Source organism: Balaenoptera ricei, chromosome 9, assembly GCF_028023285.1.
Source record: "Balaenoptera ricei isolate mBalRic1 chromosome 9, mBalRic1.hap2, whole genome shotgun sequence".
NCBI lineage: Eukaryota > Metazoa > Chordata > Mammalia > Artiodactyla > Balaenopteridae > Balaenoptera > Balaenoptera ricei.
Genome location: NC_082647.1, coordinates 16,144,008 through 16,157,922, shown reverse-complemented (window position 1 = coordinate 16,157,922; position 13,915 = coordinate 16,144,008). Strand labels below are relative to the sequence as shown.

General features: G+C 40.6%; 1 protein-coding gene across 8 annotated transcripts in view; it reads right to left on the bottom strand.

Annotated features, from left to right (window-relative positions):
- The window catches only part of DGKI (diacylglycerol kinase iota), a 468,554-nt gene that overhangs the window by 247,374 nt on the left and 207,265 nt on the right, over positions 1-13,915 (bottom strand). For 7 of the 8 annotated variants that reach the window (XM_059933287.1, XM_059933288.1, XM_059933290.1 and 4 more), the window contains one exon: positions 12,809-12,874. In XM_059933287.1, the coding sequence (XP_059789270.1) occupies positions 12,809-12,874 (66 nt within the window). The remainder of the gene's footprint in view (positions 1-12,808; positions 12,875-13,915) is intronic. The other variant, XM_059933296.1, reaches the window with a different exon arrangement.

Sequence of the window (13,915 nt, the reverse complement as noted above, 5' to 3'; positions counted from 1 at the left end):
TTTAAGGGCTATTTTGGCTTTGTTGCCTCTTTCTCTTGTGCAATCTAGGGCATATACCAAATAGCACTCAGTTTTACAGCCTTGGCTGAAAACAGGAAAAAGGGCTTTACTTGAAACAAACCATTTTATTGTTTACGTATTTAACTGAGGTTTGAGTGAGGGAATTTCCTGACTGTAGCCTGACTCCCTGTTTGATTTGATTTGATCCAATCCAAGAGTTGATACTGCTTTTGCCTCCAAAACTTTAACCATCACCAACAAAATAAACCTCTCCATATCCACTTGCATATTCAAGGCACACAAAGTATTACAAAAGGCAAACCCAAGGGAATTATAAGACTAAATTAATATCTATCTTAACACAGAGAACTTTATTTTTGCTCAAATACTCCCTTTCATTTTTGAAAAATGTATATACTCTTTTACACATTTTATATTTAATATCTAAAAGGTTCATCCCACGTTTAATTAGATGCAAAGTTCATTATTTCTAGAAAAATTTAAAATAAAACTATTATAGCACTTTTGTAAACTTATCCAGTGGGCTAAAACTACCACAGCAATTTGATACTCACAACGTAAAAGGAAATTTTTCCAGTCGGAGCCCATCTCAAACCGGTTGTGCCGTTCCCATGCAACTGCTTTTAACCAGCGGAAGCTGACAACCAGTGATGACGTTTCAGGGTTTGACCAGCTGAAGCTGGTGAGTAGTTAAGACCTTTGAGTGACCTAGGCGCAGAGCCACACCAATCAACCTAATTGAAAACTTTTTTCTAACCAATAGAAAACGACATTTGTTTGACCTGTGAGTGACCCACATGCAAACTCACACTGACCTGATTGAAAACTTTTTTCTGACTAATAAAAAATGGCACCTGTTTTAACCCATGATCTACAGACTTAACGGACTAATTCTGTCCTATCCAGAGCTCAAACTTCAATCTTTAATTAGCAAAGTCACCATGAACCGATCTCTTTCCTTGTACATGCAAATTGTTGACTTTTTCCCTGTCAACAAACTATTCAGCCCAGTTTTCCACAGATAGATGTACCCTTGCCTGGCAGTGCGAATCACTGGATATTAGGCTAATTTTATAATATGCCTTTTCCTTGGCTGTATCACAGTGTAAAAATGGTACCATTAATACTGTAGTTTATGCAAGATTAGGGTTCATTTACTCATAGAAAATCTAATTTACCTGAACTTCCTAAAGCTTCCTATACTGATTTTACTGGTTTTAAGCTAAAATTTTTATAAACACTCAAGATTTTCAAAATGTAAACATACACTGAATTAAAATTGAATTAAAATAAACAATATCTTTATAAATGGAATTATGGTAACCAAATTTTTTATAACTTCTGACAGTGCTACAAATTATGTGAATCTACAGTTACTTTATTAGAATTATTGAAAAATCTAAATTCTTGTCCATTGGGTTTAATTATAATATACTTTATGGCATTAATTAAGAGCTCTGAAAGTTTATCGATGCCCTTATTGTCCATAATATGCCCTCTGTCAAGGGTAATCACTGACTCGGGCACAGAGATTGACATTTTATTATTCCTCAATAGAGCCTCTGCGTCCTTCCATTCTAATGTTGGTAATTACGATTTATTAACCCAAGCCAGTCAGTCTTATTATCCTCAGATAGTTTCTGCTTTTTCCATTAATTTATCTGACAGCCCCTGCTACAAGCTATAGGTCATAAATTGAGTCTCCTGGGGAGAGCGGTGCTGGGAAAGGCAAAATTCAGGGCACAGGATTCTCAGCATAAGTTAACACTATTACCACAGATCTGTCAGACTGTATGAAGAGCCTAAGACATGATGTCCAGAACATTGTCGTCAGAGGCAGATGACTTCATGGAAGTCAATGGCTTAACCTTGCAATTAATGTATAATTGAAATTAAGCCTATAACAATAGTCACTGGTTTACCTTTCAATTTAAGTGTTAACTATTTTAACTGTGATGTTTATATTTCATATTTTTATCACCCTTCTGATTCTAGGATAAAAATGCTGTATTCAGATACTTATATTCAATATGGCCAAAACTGCATACAAAACTTTAACTGTTGGGTTTATATCTTTGTCCTAGAATACCAGGGAAGTTCCTTACATGAACATACTTACCTAATGACACAACCAGCTACAATTATAATAATGGCCTTCCATGAAAATTAATGTCCATCTCTGACTGCCCCGTAATTGAAAACCTTCCCAATAAAAAGTATAATTTTAACGCTGATAGTATTCAGCAAGAAGGTTGTTTTTTGGAAAATTTGTTTTTAACAAAAAACTATTTTTTTTAAAGTTGATGTTACCACAGTTACCAGCTACAAATCATTACAGATATTCAGAGAAGCCATATAATCTATAATCTTGCTGACAGTATGACATTCCAGGAAATAACTGGCTGTACTCTCCACTGTTAACTGAGGAAAATGTGCTTTCACTGGTAAAACTAATTACACTTTCTTTTTCTTCAAACTTAGACTGTTTTGCTATAACAGCCCCCAGACAACTGAGAAAGAGACTTACAAAATTTGCCAAAATTACTCTGATTGTGTCCCTCCTGGCTTCATGAATTTATGTCAAAGGAATATCACCAGATAATGCATGCCTTAGAGAAAGAAAAGATTCTGCTACCTAGAAATACTTTTGACTTCACTTGGGATTTTAATAGTCAACTGATGGGTTTTCCAGCTGTCCCTAATATAGCAACTCTAGCAGGCCTATTTCTGTGAGATTTTAATTTCTGCTTCTTCTATCACAGCAATTCTGGCATCCCTACTTCACTTAACATGAACTGTTTTTTTGGTGTTTTTTTGTTTGTTTGTTCAAGTTTCAAATGCCATCCTAGTGTTAGATCTACTCTTCCTGGTAGTATCTCAGATGACCTAATAATATTTTCACACCAATGTACCCAGCCAGGAACATGCAGAGGCTGCTCAGAGAGAAAAAGGACTGCATCTCGAAAGATCTAGCTGTATGACCTAACCAATGTGTACCAGCAGGAATGGGAAAGTGTGTATGGGACTGGGTCCTGAGACTGCAGGACAAAGGGGGCAGGACTTAAAGCTGGATAAAAGAGGGTTTCTCAATGTCGGAGCACTCATCTACAACAGAGAATTTAACACATTATCAGGAACCCCAGAAGATGGTGCTAACACTAGGACAAACGCTAATACTAGAATGGCGTTTGAAAACTTGAACAAAAAAACAGACCGTGTTAAGTGAAGTAGCAATGCCAGAATTGCTGTGATAGAGGAAGAAACAATCAAAATCTCACAGAAATAGGCAAGTTAGAGTTGCCGTGGCATGCCAGGGACAGCTGGAAAACCCATCAGTTGACTCTGTCCTGCAAGAGGGCCTAAAGGATATTCCACTTACCAAAACAGTAAGAAATGTGCTGGTGAGAAGGGTGTCATCATCGTTGAGAAGCTCTCCTCTCCTCTGTAGGTTAGGCCTGATGGTAGGAAATCCTACAGAGTGAGCACTCTTGATACCAATTAGGATTACAAAGTTCCGAAATAATAAGGAACATGTGGCAGCACTTAACCATTAAAGCAAGGTGGATGCAGTTGCTGCAAGACTGAAGTTCCCGCCATGGCGGCTTGACCAAATGGTTAATACAGCACGACCTCCCAGAGGCAAGATAGATCACCAGATAAAAGACGTATTAATCGATACAATAAAAAGAAATCAAGAATGGAGGATCAAGAAATATGAGGGCAAATGCTCCAATAAAGGGTCAAGATATTTTGCCCCATTTCTGGACTAAAGGAAGTTTTCAAAGATAGAACCCAAAGGGCAAGTACCCAGGAGAATCCTGCAACATCACAGCAAGAGTCTAAGCAACATTTCCCCAGACTCTATCTAAAAGGATCTACTTGGTCCATTTACTTGGGTAGTTGTACAGTGGGGAGAAAGAAATGTTCAAATATTTTAAAGACTGTTGGACAAGAGTGCAGGTCAACATGTATACCCAAGCACCGGAGTATGAAACAGCATCATGGTCCCCTACGAGAGTAGGGATGTATGAGGTCCAGTTTAAAAAAAGGAGTCCTGGACCAGGGATGGTTTATAGAGAGTCTACTGTCTCCACAAACCCAGCAGGGTTATTTCCCCTGGTCCCTAATTTTATAATTGGAGTGAACATGCTGGGAGTTTGGCAAAACACCAATACTGGTTTCTTGGCCTCTTGCGTAAGTGCTGGTGTGGTAAGAAAGCCCAAGTGAATCACTCAACCACCCTCCCAGTCATATCTAAATCAAAACCAATGTCACATTCTCAGAAGTAATAGGTATTAAATGATTAATTTTGTATGTTATGATAATGTTATTGTGTTTATTTTTAAAAATTATTATCTCTTTATGTGCCACCTTTAAAGACTAAAGGAGGCAGTGGTGGTGTTCCTCAAAATATCCCCATTTAATTCACCAGCTGGGCTCCTACAAAACCAGATATTATAGTGGAGAATAATGCTGGACTACCACAAATGCAACCCAGTATACTCTAATTGTAGCTACTGTGTCAAATTTGGGATCTTTTGGCCTTGAGTCTATGACCTATGGTCGTCGATTTAGCAAATGAATTATTTTCCTTCCCTCTCTGAAAGGAGAATCAAAAACCATGTGCATTCACTTGTTAGGGTTAACACTACTTTTACAGCCTTGTGCCAGGGCTTTTAACTCTTCTGAATCTTACCCAAATATAGTGCAAAGTAACCTGAACCATATGAACATTCTGAAGAATACCACTTGGTCCACCATATCAAAGGTATCATATTAAGGTGGATGAGCAAGAAGTGGCAAGTATACTGGAGGTTTTGGTGAGACAGAAGGTGGGGAGATAAGCCCTATGAAGAATCAGAGGTCCCACACATCAATGAAGCTTCTAGGGTTTAGTGGGCCAGGGTGTGCTAGAATATCCTGCCCAATCTAAAGGACAAATTATTGCATTTCACAATTTTAACCACTAAGAATGAAGCACGGTACTCTGTAGGTCTCTTTGAATTCTGAGGCAATATATTCCACACTTAGGAATACTGCCTCAATCAGTCTATTGGATGATATTAAATGCTGCCAGCTTAGAGTAGAGCACAGAACATGAAACAACTCTGCAGTGGGTCCAGTCTGCAGTGAAAGTAGGCCCTGTCACTTACAGCAGGCCCCATGCTATTAGAGGCATTGGGTAGGAGAAAAGGTGCGCTATAGAGTTTATGACAAGCACCAATAGGAGAATTACAACATAGACTCTAGGATTCTGAAATGAGGTCATGCCATCTGTAGGAGAGATTTGTATATCTTTCAGAAAACAGCACCTGGTATGTTACTATGTTATGGTGGAGGAATACCTGAATCACCAGGTAGTCATGAGCTGGGTTCTGTCAGATCATTAAGTCATAAGGTTGTGTGGGCCCAGATGCAATTCATTGTTACATTTAAATGGGAACATATGGGATCTGGCACCAGCAGTACCAAAGAACACAAGTAAGACACATGAGTAGGTAGCTCAGACTCCCCATATTATCCACTGTTATAATACTAGGCCTCTCATTCAACTCACACCTATGGAAATATGGGGATCCCTTATGACCATCTGAAAGAGAAGGAAAAAGCTGTGATTGGTTCATGGATGGGTCAACTTGGCACATGAATCCAAGCCAAAAGTAGACTACTACTTCACTAAAGCCTACTCAGGAGTTCCCGAGGGACAGAAGTGAGAAGAAATCCTCCCAAAGGACATAACTTCATGGGGAGCAGCTGGTCCCCCACTTTCTGTGAAAAGATAAGTAGCCTGATATAAGAATATATAATGACTTACAGGTAGTGTTGAAAGACTTGGCTAGTTGATCAGGGGCCTGGAAGGAAAGAGGAGATCAGGGGAAGAGGCACATGGATGAACATAAAGTGAAGATCACTGTACTGCACATTAATGCCCACCAGAGAGCATTCACGGTATAAGAACTAAAAACTTAGATATAACAACTCAGACTCCACACGTTGTCGTGAGCTATCCATAGCACTATGGGCTCAGAAGTGGAGTAGCCGTGGTGGCAGGGATGAATGCTACAGCTGCGTCCAGCAGCATGGGCTTCCGCTACCACCACTGCTACTATCACTGCTGACTGTCTAGCCTGCCAGCAAAAGATACCAAAGCTGAACACTCAATATGGCACCAACCTTGAAAGGGAACCACCAGATGCTTGGTGGCAAGTTGATTACACTAAACTCCTTCCACTCTGGAAGTGGGAGCAAGTCACCTTGACCGGAATCAACACATATTGTAGGTATGGGTGTACCTTTTCCTTCTGCAGGGCCTCAGTCAGTGCTACTATGCAAGGGCTTACAGAGTGCTTGACCCACCAACATGGGATCTTATACAACACTTTCAGACCAAAGAATACATTTTTGTATTCTTGAAATGGAGGTTCAGGAGTGGGCATATGGCCATGAGATACACAAGTCCTACCACATCCCACACCATCAAGAAGCTACAGGCCTGACAGAGAGATGGAAAGGTCTTTTGAAGATGTGACATGGGCTTCAGCTTTGAGAGGGTATCCTATGAGCACCATCCTCTAGTCTCAGTATATTGACCAAACTCATGATCATTTAATGGTGCTGTGTTTCCATGGTAAAATACATGGGTGCAGAGACCAAGGAGTGAGAGGAGGAGGAGCCCGGCCTACTATCACTCCCACTGGCCCACTTGGGGAATTTGTGCTTCCTTTCTCCACAACTCTGGGGTCTGAGAGTCTGAATACCAGATGGGGAATATCTCCACCATGGATAACAGGAGGACCTTAAACCTTAAACTACCACTGCACCAAGTTACTTTGGCATCTTTGTGTCAAGAGACTAGCAGGCACAGGAAGGGGTCACCATCTTGATCCTGATCATTAGGTGGGGGATAGTTACTTGACAATGGAGGCAGTAAGAAAATACCTGGCACCCAGATTAGCCACTGGGGCATCCTTTCTAATTCTCTGAAAACTTTTGATGGTCAATAGCCAAGTGCAACAGCCAAGACCAGGGGATCAGACTGCATAGGGTAAGGGTCTTGGTCACTCCACCAAGTAGGTCACTGCTAGAGACTGAATGCTTGTGTCCCCTCAAAATTCGTATGTTGAAACCTAATCCCCAATGTGTTGGTATGTGGTGGTGGGGTCTTTAGAGGGTGATTAGGTCATGAGAGTGGAGCCCTCATGACGGGATTAGTGTCCTTATAAAATAGACTTTTATAGCTCCCTTGTCCCTTTTACCATGTGAGAACTCAGCGAGAAGATGGTCATCTATGAATAAGAAGTAGGCTCTCACCAGAAACCGAATCTGCCAGCATCTCGACTTTGGACTCCTAGCCTCCAGACTGAGAAATAAGATTCTGTTGTTTTTAGGCTACCCAATCTAGGGTATTCTGTTCCAACAGCCCAAACAGATGATCACCTGGACAAGAAGAGTTAATTGAGCGTGAGGTGACTACAGAAAGAGTGGTTGAGGAAGGAGATGTGAACATCAGTTGCAGACTTAAGACCAGCTGCCAGAGAGAGGGCTGTAGTGTATCCCACTAACCTTCCTCTTAAATGTTTCCCCAGGAAGTAAGACCAACCAGAATCCCGGAGGAACTTTTCCGAACATGTATTTTATGAAGCAAGTGACTCTGAGAAGCACAAGGGACGGACTGTAGTAGATGTTGATGTTCCACCCAGAAAACTCTGCTGTGGGCCTGAGGCACTCAGCTCATTCTCCCAGTTGATAGGAGTGTTGGAGGCTGATAGCTTTCCAAGGAGTCACCTTTCCATCCTTAAGCATTGCCCTAAGCCTAAAAGAGTCACCTTGGCCAAGGACAGCCCACATCCAATGACTGGTCAAAGCAGGGCAACTCTGAGGGGCTATTCCAGATCCTTATGGGATTGGCTGAGGCCTTTGTTGGAGCTGCACTGCAGTTCAACTCCTCCTTCTGCACAATCCTCGTGCCTTCACTTGCGAAGCCTTTTCTGAAGAAAGAGCATTAGTGACCAGAGTGACTAGACCAACACATTAGCTGTAACTACTAGGACGCTGGCCATGCCAAAGACTAGGGAAGCAGTGGCAGTAGCAAAACGTCTCTACAGGTGAGAACTGAGTGACTTAACCACCTGGAGACCACAGCAAGGAACACTCTGCTTCCGAGCCCTCAGCCCCTATCCCCCCTTTTTTTAAACCACTTTGAAGTATGAATGACATACAAAAAAAGCTGTACATATTTAATGTGTACAACTTGATGAGTTTGGAAACAAGTATACACCTGTGAAACCATCATCACAATCTATGCCGTAAACATATCCATCACCTTCAAAAGTTTCCTCCTGCCCTCCTTGGTTACTATTATCTTTTGTGATAAGAACACTTAATATAATATCTACCCTCTTAGAAAAATTTCAAGTATTCAATATAGTATTGTTAACTACAAGCAGTATGCTGTACACTAGATCTCAAAGACTCATTCATCTTGCATAACTGAAACTTTGTACCCTTTGTACCTCTCCATTTCCCCTTCCCCAGGTGAATCGGGAAGACATTATGCTCAGTAAAATAAGCCAGACACAGGAAGACAAATACTACATCATGTATGATACCGTTTATATGAGGAATCTAACAGAGTCAAATGCATAGAAGCAGGGAATAGAATGGTAGCTGCACTTATCTCCTTCCTTGATACTCAGCCAAGGACAGAACGAAAAGCCAGACTTCCAGCAGCTATGTGGGCACAGGCTCCATGGAGAGGCTAGATTTCTTTGGACTTGTTGTATTACCCACTTTACATTCTCAACAATCCTCCTGAGGCTAATGGCATCTGGACAAACACACAGACAGGCGAATAACCAAACCTGCCTAACTAGTGAATGGATCCTCACCCTTGAACTTCCTTTCCTTGTTCCTAACTCTGCAGGGCCTCTTGAGAGCTGACATCCAGGGCTCACACATTTTTAAACCAGTAAAGAATGGTGCTTCTTTACTGAAGGAAACATCCCCCAAAGCTCCAGATCAGTACTTTCCATTATTTTTAGACTCTCTAATCCCTTTCACTATTCATCCATATCTCAACCACACCCCCATGGAATGTCTTAAATCATTTTTGTCATTTTTGCAATACAAAAATGCCATTAAGGATTCTTCCTTTAGATGGGTATATTTCAATTATTGCACAAGTTCATTTTAAATTCATTTTTAACAATATTCATTACAATAAAGAGTAGTTTTGACATTTTCCCACTTAATTAGTGCTACCTGCAATTTAATTTACTTTAATTATATATGAAAGTACATATAATTTATAGACAAATAATTCATAATTATGTAGCATGTTTGGTTAGGAAATTGGAAGACATCAGAAATGTGGACCAAAGTTAAACTATGTGTTGTTGTGTTAAAAACTGCTTTCATGATTTGATGTTTGAAATTTAAAATTTTTAAGTTTTAAAAAATTAGCTCATTTATTTTATAACTTTTATATATGTTTCCTAATAAAGAAATAAAAGATAAAATGTCAAGTTGCAATTGACAAGCATTTTTTGTGACAAGCACAATTGCCATACTGCTGGGTTTGGATGGTTCCTTTAAAAATGAAAGGTCAAATTAGCTATAATCATGACTATCTTTTTTCTTTGCATATTGATTTTTTTAAAGTACTACTAGGGATAACTCAGTGTTGAATAAATCTCGATTGAATGAATGCAATGTGTAGATGTGGTGAAGATCAGTAAAGAGGTACGTTTGCAGAATAAGTATGCAGCTTGTTTTTAACCATTGGCCAAGTATAGATTTACACTAAATATGGGCTGGATCAATCCCATTGTCCCTCTGGATCCACTCTCCATCTTTCTCTACCCTGTGTCCTGTTGTAAAACGTTAACTTTTATGGATTGCCTCAACAATGTCCCTTGTGCTCTGGTTTCTACTGGGTTTGGCCACTGGAGACTGAAGGTGAGTGAAGTTGGGATATTTATTCCCCCAGCTGGTAGATCACCTCAGGCTGGCTAAGTCTCATGACTTAATCTCATGACCGCTTTAGACTTGGCTTGACCACAGATCCCTGCTGTTACTAGCCTCGAGTTTTTCACTATCCCTTGTAGTTTCTTTTCTGCTCACACATTTTAAATATTCTCTTTATTAAACACTTATCAAATTACATAATTTGAGTGTGACAGCTCTTTTCTGCCTGGACCTTAACTCTTTCATAATGTAGGACTATGAACGAAAACAATGTAAAACTATGTGATGGTCATAAACATGGCAGCCTGGTAGTCAGTGAATGTTAAAGCAACTGAGCGATTGAATCACAAGCTGTCTCATCTGATATTCATTATATGACATACACACTCAGCCAAATGCATATTCAAGGCTTGAGAGAAAATTAGCCTCTAATTGGTCTCAAATATTTACTGTTGATTCTAAAAAGTAGAAAGTGAAACCACAAATACCCTTAACCATAAACACTCACTAATAACCCCAAAAGTTTTCAAACCACTGGTTTAAACATTTTTTTGCTAAGTAAAGTATTTTTTACCCCATCCCAATGGATAAATTATGGAATAACGTGTATAGAAGTCTGTGTGTGTGTGTGTGTGTGTGTGTGTGTGTGTGTGTGTGTGTGTGTATGGGGAATGGTTTAGAAATCTCTGGATATGTAAGAATGTACAACCAACAGTACTGATGAAAACTATGCATAGCACCAAAGTCTGAAATGAATCTTCAATCCCTTAATCTGCAAATGGAAAGAGAGTCACTCACTAGTCTTCCTCTAATCCAGGGGAGAAGCCAGGCTCCAAAGAAGGGTTATTTATTATCCAGCAAGGAGACACAGGTTTAAGACCATCACATGCCACAATTGCTTGAGTCTCTGAGAATCCATAAGCAGCTGGATTATAAACACAGGACATGAATATAACAATACAATATTATGGGAACTCTATGTGAAGAGCTGGGCTCACAGATTTCCCTGTGGAGAGCTGTGACAAGCAGCGAGCTGTGAGTGCTCTGAGATGCCTGCCTGGGGACACTGGGCAGGAAGAGAGACATGGTCGCAGCAACTCAGAGTACAGGGTGTCCAGCTCTTCCCCTTCGGTTGACCACGCCAACAGAAGACAAGCCAGAAAAGGGAGTGAAATACGACGCTAGGGAATACTTGTCGCAAGATATATAATGCTTATTGATTTTCTTTTAATAAAATTCCTCCAAATCTATTATGGCTTGAAAGTTGCTGATGCAGTGCCAGCTACTAGGCTGTCCAGTGAAGGTATTTTCTCCAAAGCGAAGAACCTGTTCATCCAGATCCTTCCTACCGTCCACATCTCTGACCTCAAAATTAGCTATGCCTACCTGTCTCTTCTCTCTTACGCATACACATGCACACATTCTCTTGGGGAAGTTGTAGACAGTCTACAATCCACTAAGTAAGAGAAAATCCATAAGCCCTAGAGCAACAGCAGACAGGGAAGGAGTAGACGGAGCCAGTGAAGGAAGGTCATGTGAGGGTAGAGGGCTGACCTCCTTTTTCCCAGCCGTGTAAAATGGCTGGTAAGCAACTTTCAACTCCTCCTCTCTCCCTCCCTCCTGCTCTTCTTTTTACCTCCCTCCCCCCCTTTTAACCTATTTTGCCTGTCCTCTTTCCAGGCTAGAAAGGAACCAGCTGAGAGTCACTGTGTTGAACTGGAGGAGATAATACCAGTTATAATGGAGGCCCATACCCTTGAGACTAAAGTGTGCCACCTTCCAAAGAAGAGCTTGGTAACCAATGGCTACAGCGTATTTCCCTTTCAGGCACTGGGAAAACAGCAACATTAATCAAACTTTTTCCACGTCTCGCTCGCCCTCAACACTACTCAGGCAGCCAAAACTTCCTTGCCTCCCTCTATTGTCAAAAATGCCATACTGGTCAACTCACCCCAGTGCTTGACCCAAAAGAGTCACATGAATAAATAAACAAATTAGAAATGAATTGATGAGGAATATACTCTCCCAAATTATCTTGCTCTCTACCAAATCAAAACTTTCCTTTATTGAGACCAGCCTACACCTATGTAATTTTTTTTAAAAAATCTTTGTAGTAGGATTCACCACCAGTTTAACTTTCTCTGAGGATCCTTTCATTCCTAAAGTAGATCTTTGTACATTGAAAAAGCCATAATCCAAATCTGTTAGGGTCAATAACATGGAATCTACAGAGCATGCAGCTGTCAGATCCCCACCTCACTCTTCCAAGTGGCCCTGCACCCTGAGGGGCCTGTAGCCAGTCATACTTAAGAGAGTAGACATAAATCACCACCTATGAGAAGGGCATCTCTTTCCAGGAACTGGATAATATCCCAAGAGAGCAACACATTTCCTGCTTCCATGTTGTCCTTCTACCCAGTTCTGCTCAACCATAACATATCAACACAAGCAGTATCGCTCATCAACCTACTGACTTTCTGTTGGTGTTCAAAGAAGTACGATGGGCCAGCAGTCCTCAGGAGGGAGTTTTAACAAAATAGGAAGTATCCTTTTTTTAAACTATTCACAATGAAATTCACTGTAAAAGTCCATCCATCTCTCTTAAAACGTGCTAATTCCTTGCATGGAGACCACTGCTTCTTGAGTGAGTTCTAGAACAAATAAAACACCTCTTAAGGGAAGGGGACCTAGAGAAGGGAGGCCTTTGGGAAAGGAAGGGACGTCCTGAGCCCTGGATCTGGGTGACTGGACTCATCTACCTTGGGTGCTTGCCAAGGCCTGAGAAGCCTCCTGCGATGACCGTGGGGTGCAGGCCCCTTACCTTACCACACTGCTTACATTTTCCCTCCTGCCGACGCCTGTGTACCCAGTGATGACGCACAAAATTCTGTGGGAAAACAAAAGTAAATAAACATGTTTCAATTCGCAAACTCCAATGTTAGGTTTTTTTTAAATGTTTTAAGAATAAAGATTTCCGCCAACAATCATCTAAGCCCATCTAAGCACAAAAACAAATATGTGTATGCGTGATTTGTTTAACAATAAACATGAACCCACTGGGGAAAATGAAGCCAAGTCTCCATCCTCAGTGACCTTTCGTATCTGTAGAAAGCATTAATCATGCCCTCCCTCTGCGGCTTCCTGGTAACAAATGGCCATAATGAATTCCCGTTACTCTGCTTTCTGTCTAGTAAAACATTGTGCAGATTTGTGACCTTGGGCTGGGGCGGGGGGGAGAGTGGGTAACTGAGGCAGGTAAAAGAAATATCCTTAAAGAAATGAGAAGGTGAAGGAGAGAAAGACAAAGACATCCAATTTTTTTAAACAAATATGTATTTAATGCTTTATAAATGCCAGGCAGGCACTGTACTAAACATTTGAGTCAGAAAGAACTTAAAGAAATTAAATTCTCAGAAAGAAATAGATCTCCTGATTTGGGACTTACATGGTGACAGTTTTTCACTAGCAAAAGTGAAGGAAGAGAAAAGCTGAAGGAAATTGATGACAAAGACAAGAGATGTGGGCATATCGCGAAATTCTGCAATGAGGTTGTATTTAAACTGTCCTTGGATAACCTGAATGAGATCAGCTTCCAAGGTCTATTCTTGGCTTGAGCTGTAGGAAACATGGAAGGTCCTTTTCCTCCCAAATAGAAGCACTCATCACCCCAGCTGTTGGGATACTTTACAAGAGAGAAGGTTCAAGCCTAATGGTACAGGTAAACCCTAATAACTTCCATACAACTCATCTCTCTTAGGCCAATACACCTAAAATATTTGTTGATGTTTTTCTCCTGCCCTTTTCTGAGAAAACATACTTTACCTGAAATTAACATGCGTATTGTCAGGCCACAATCCATACTTTCCCTTTAAAATAGGCCCTTTACCATATATTCAGTCTTTCAACAAATACTTACCAAATGCCTACT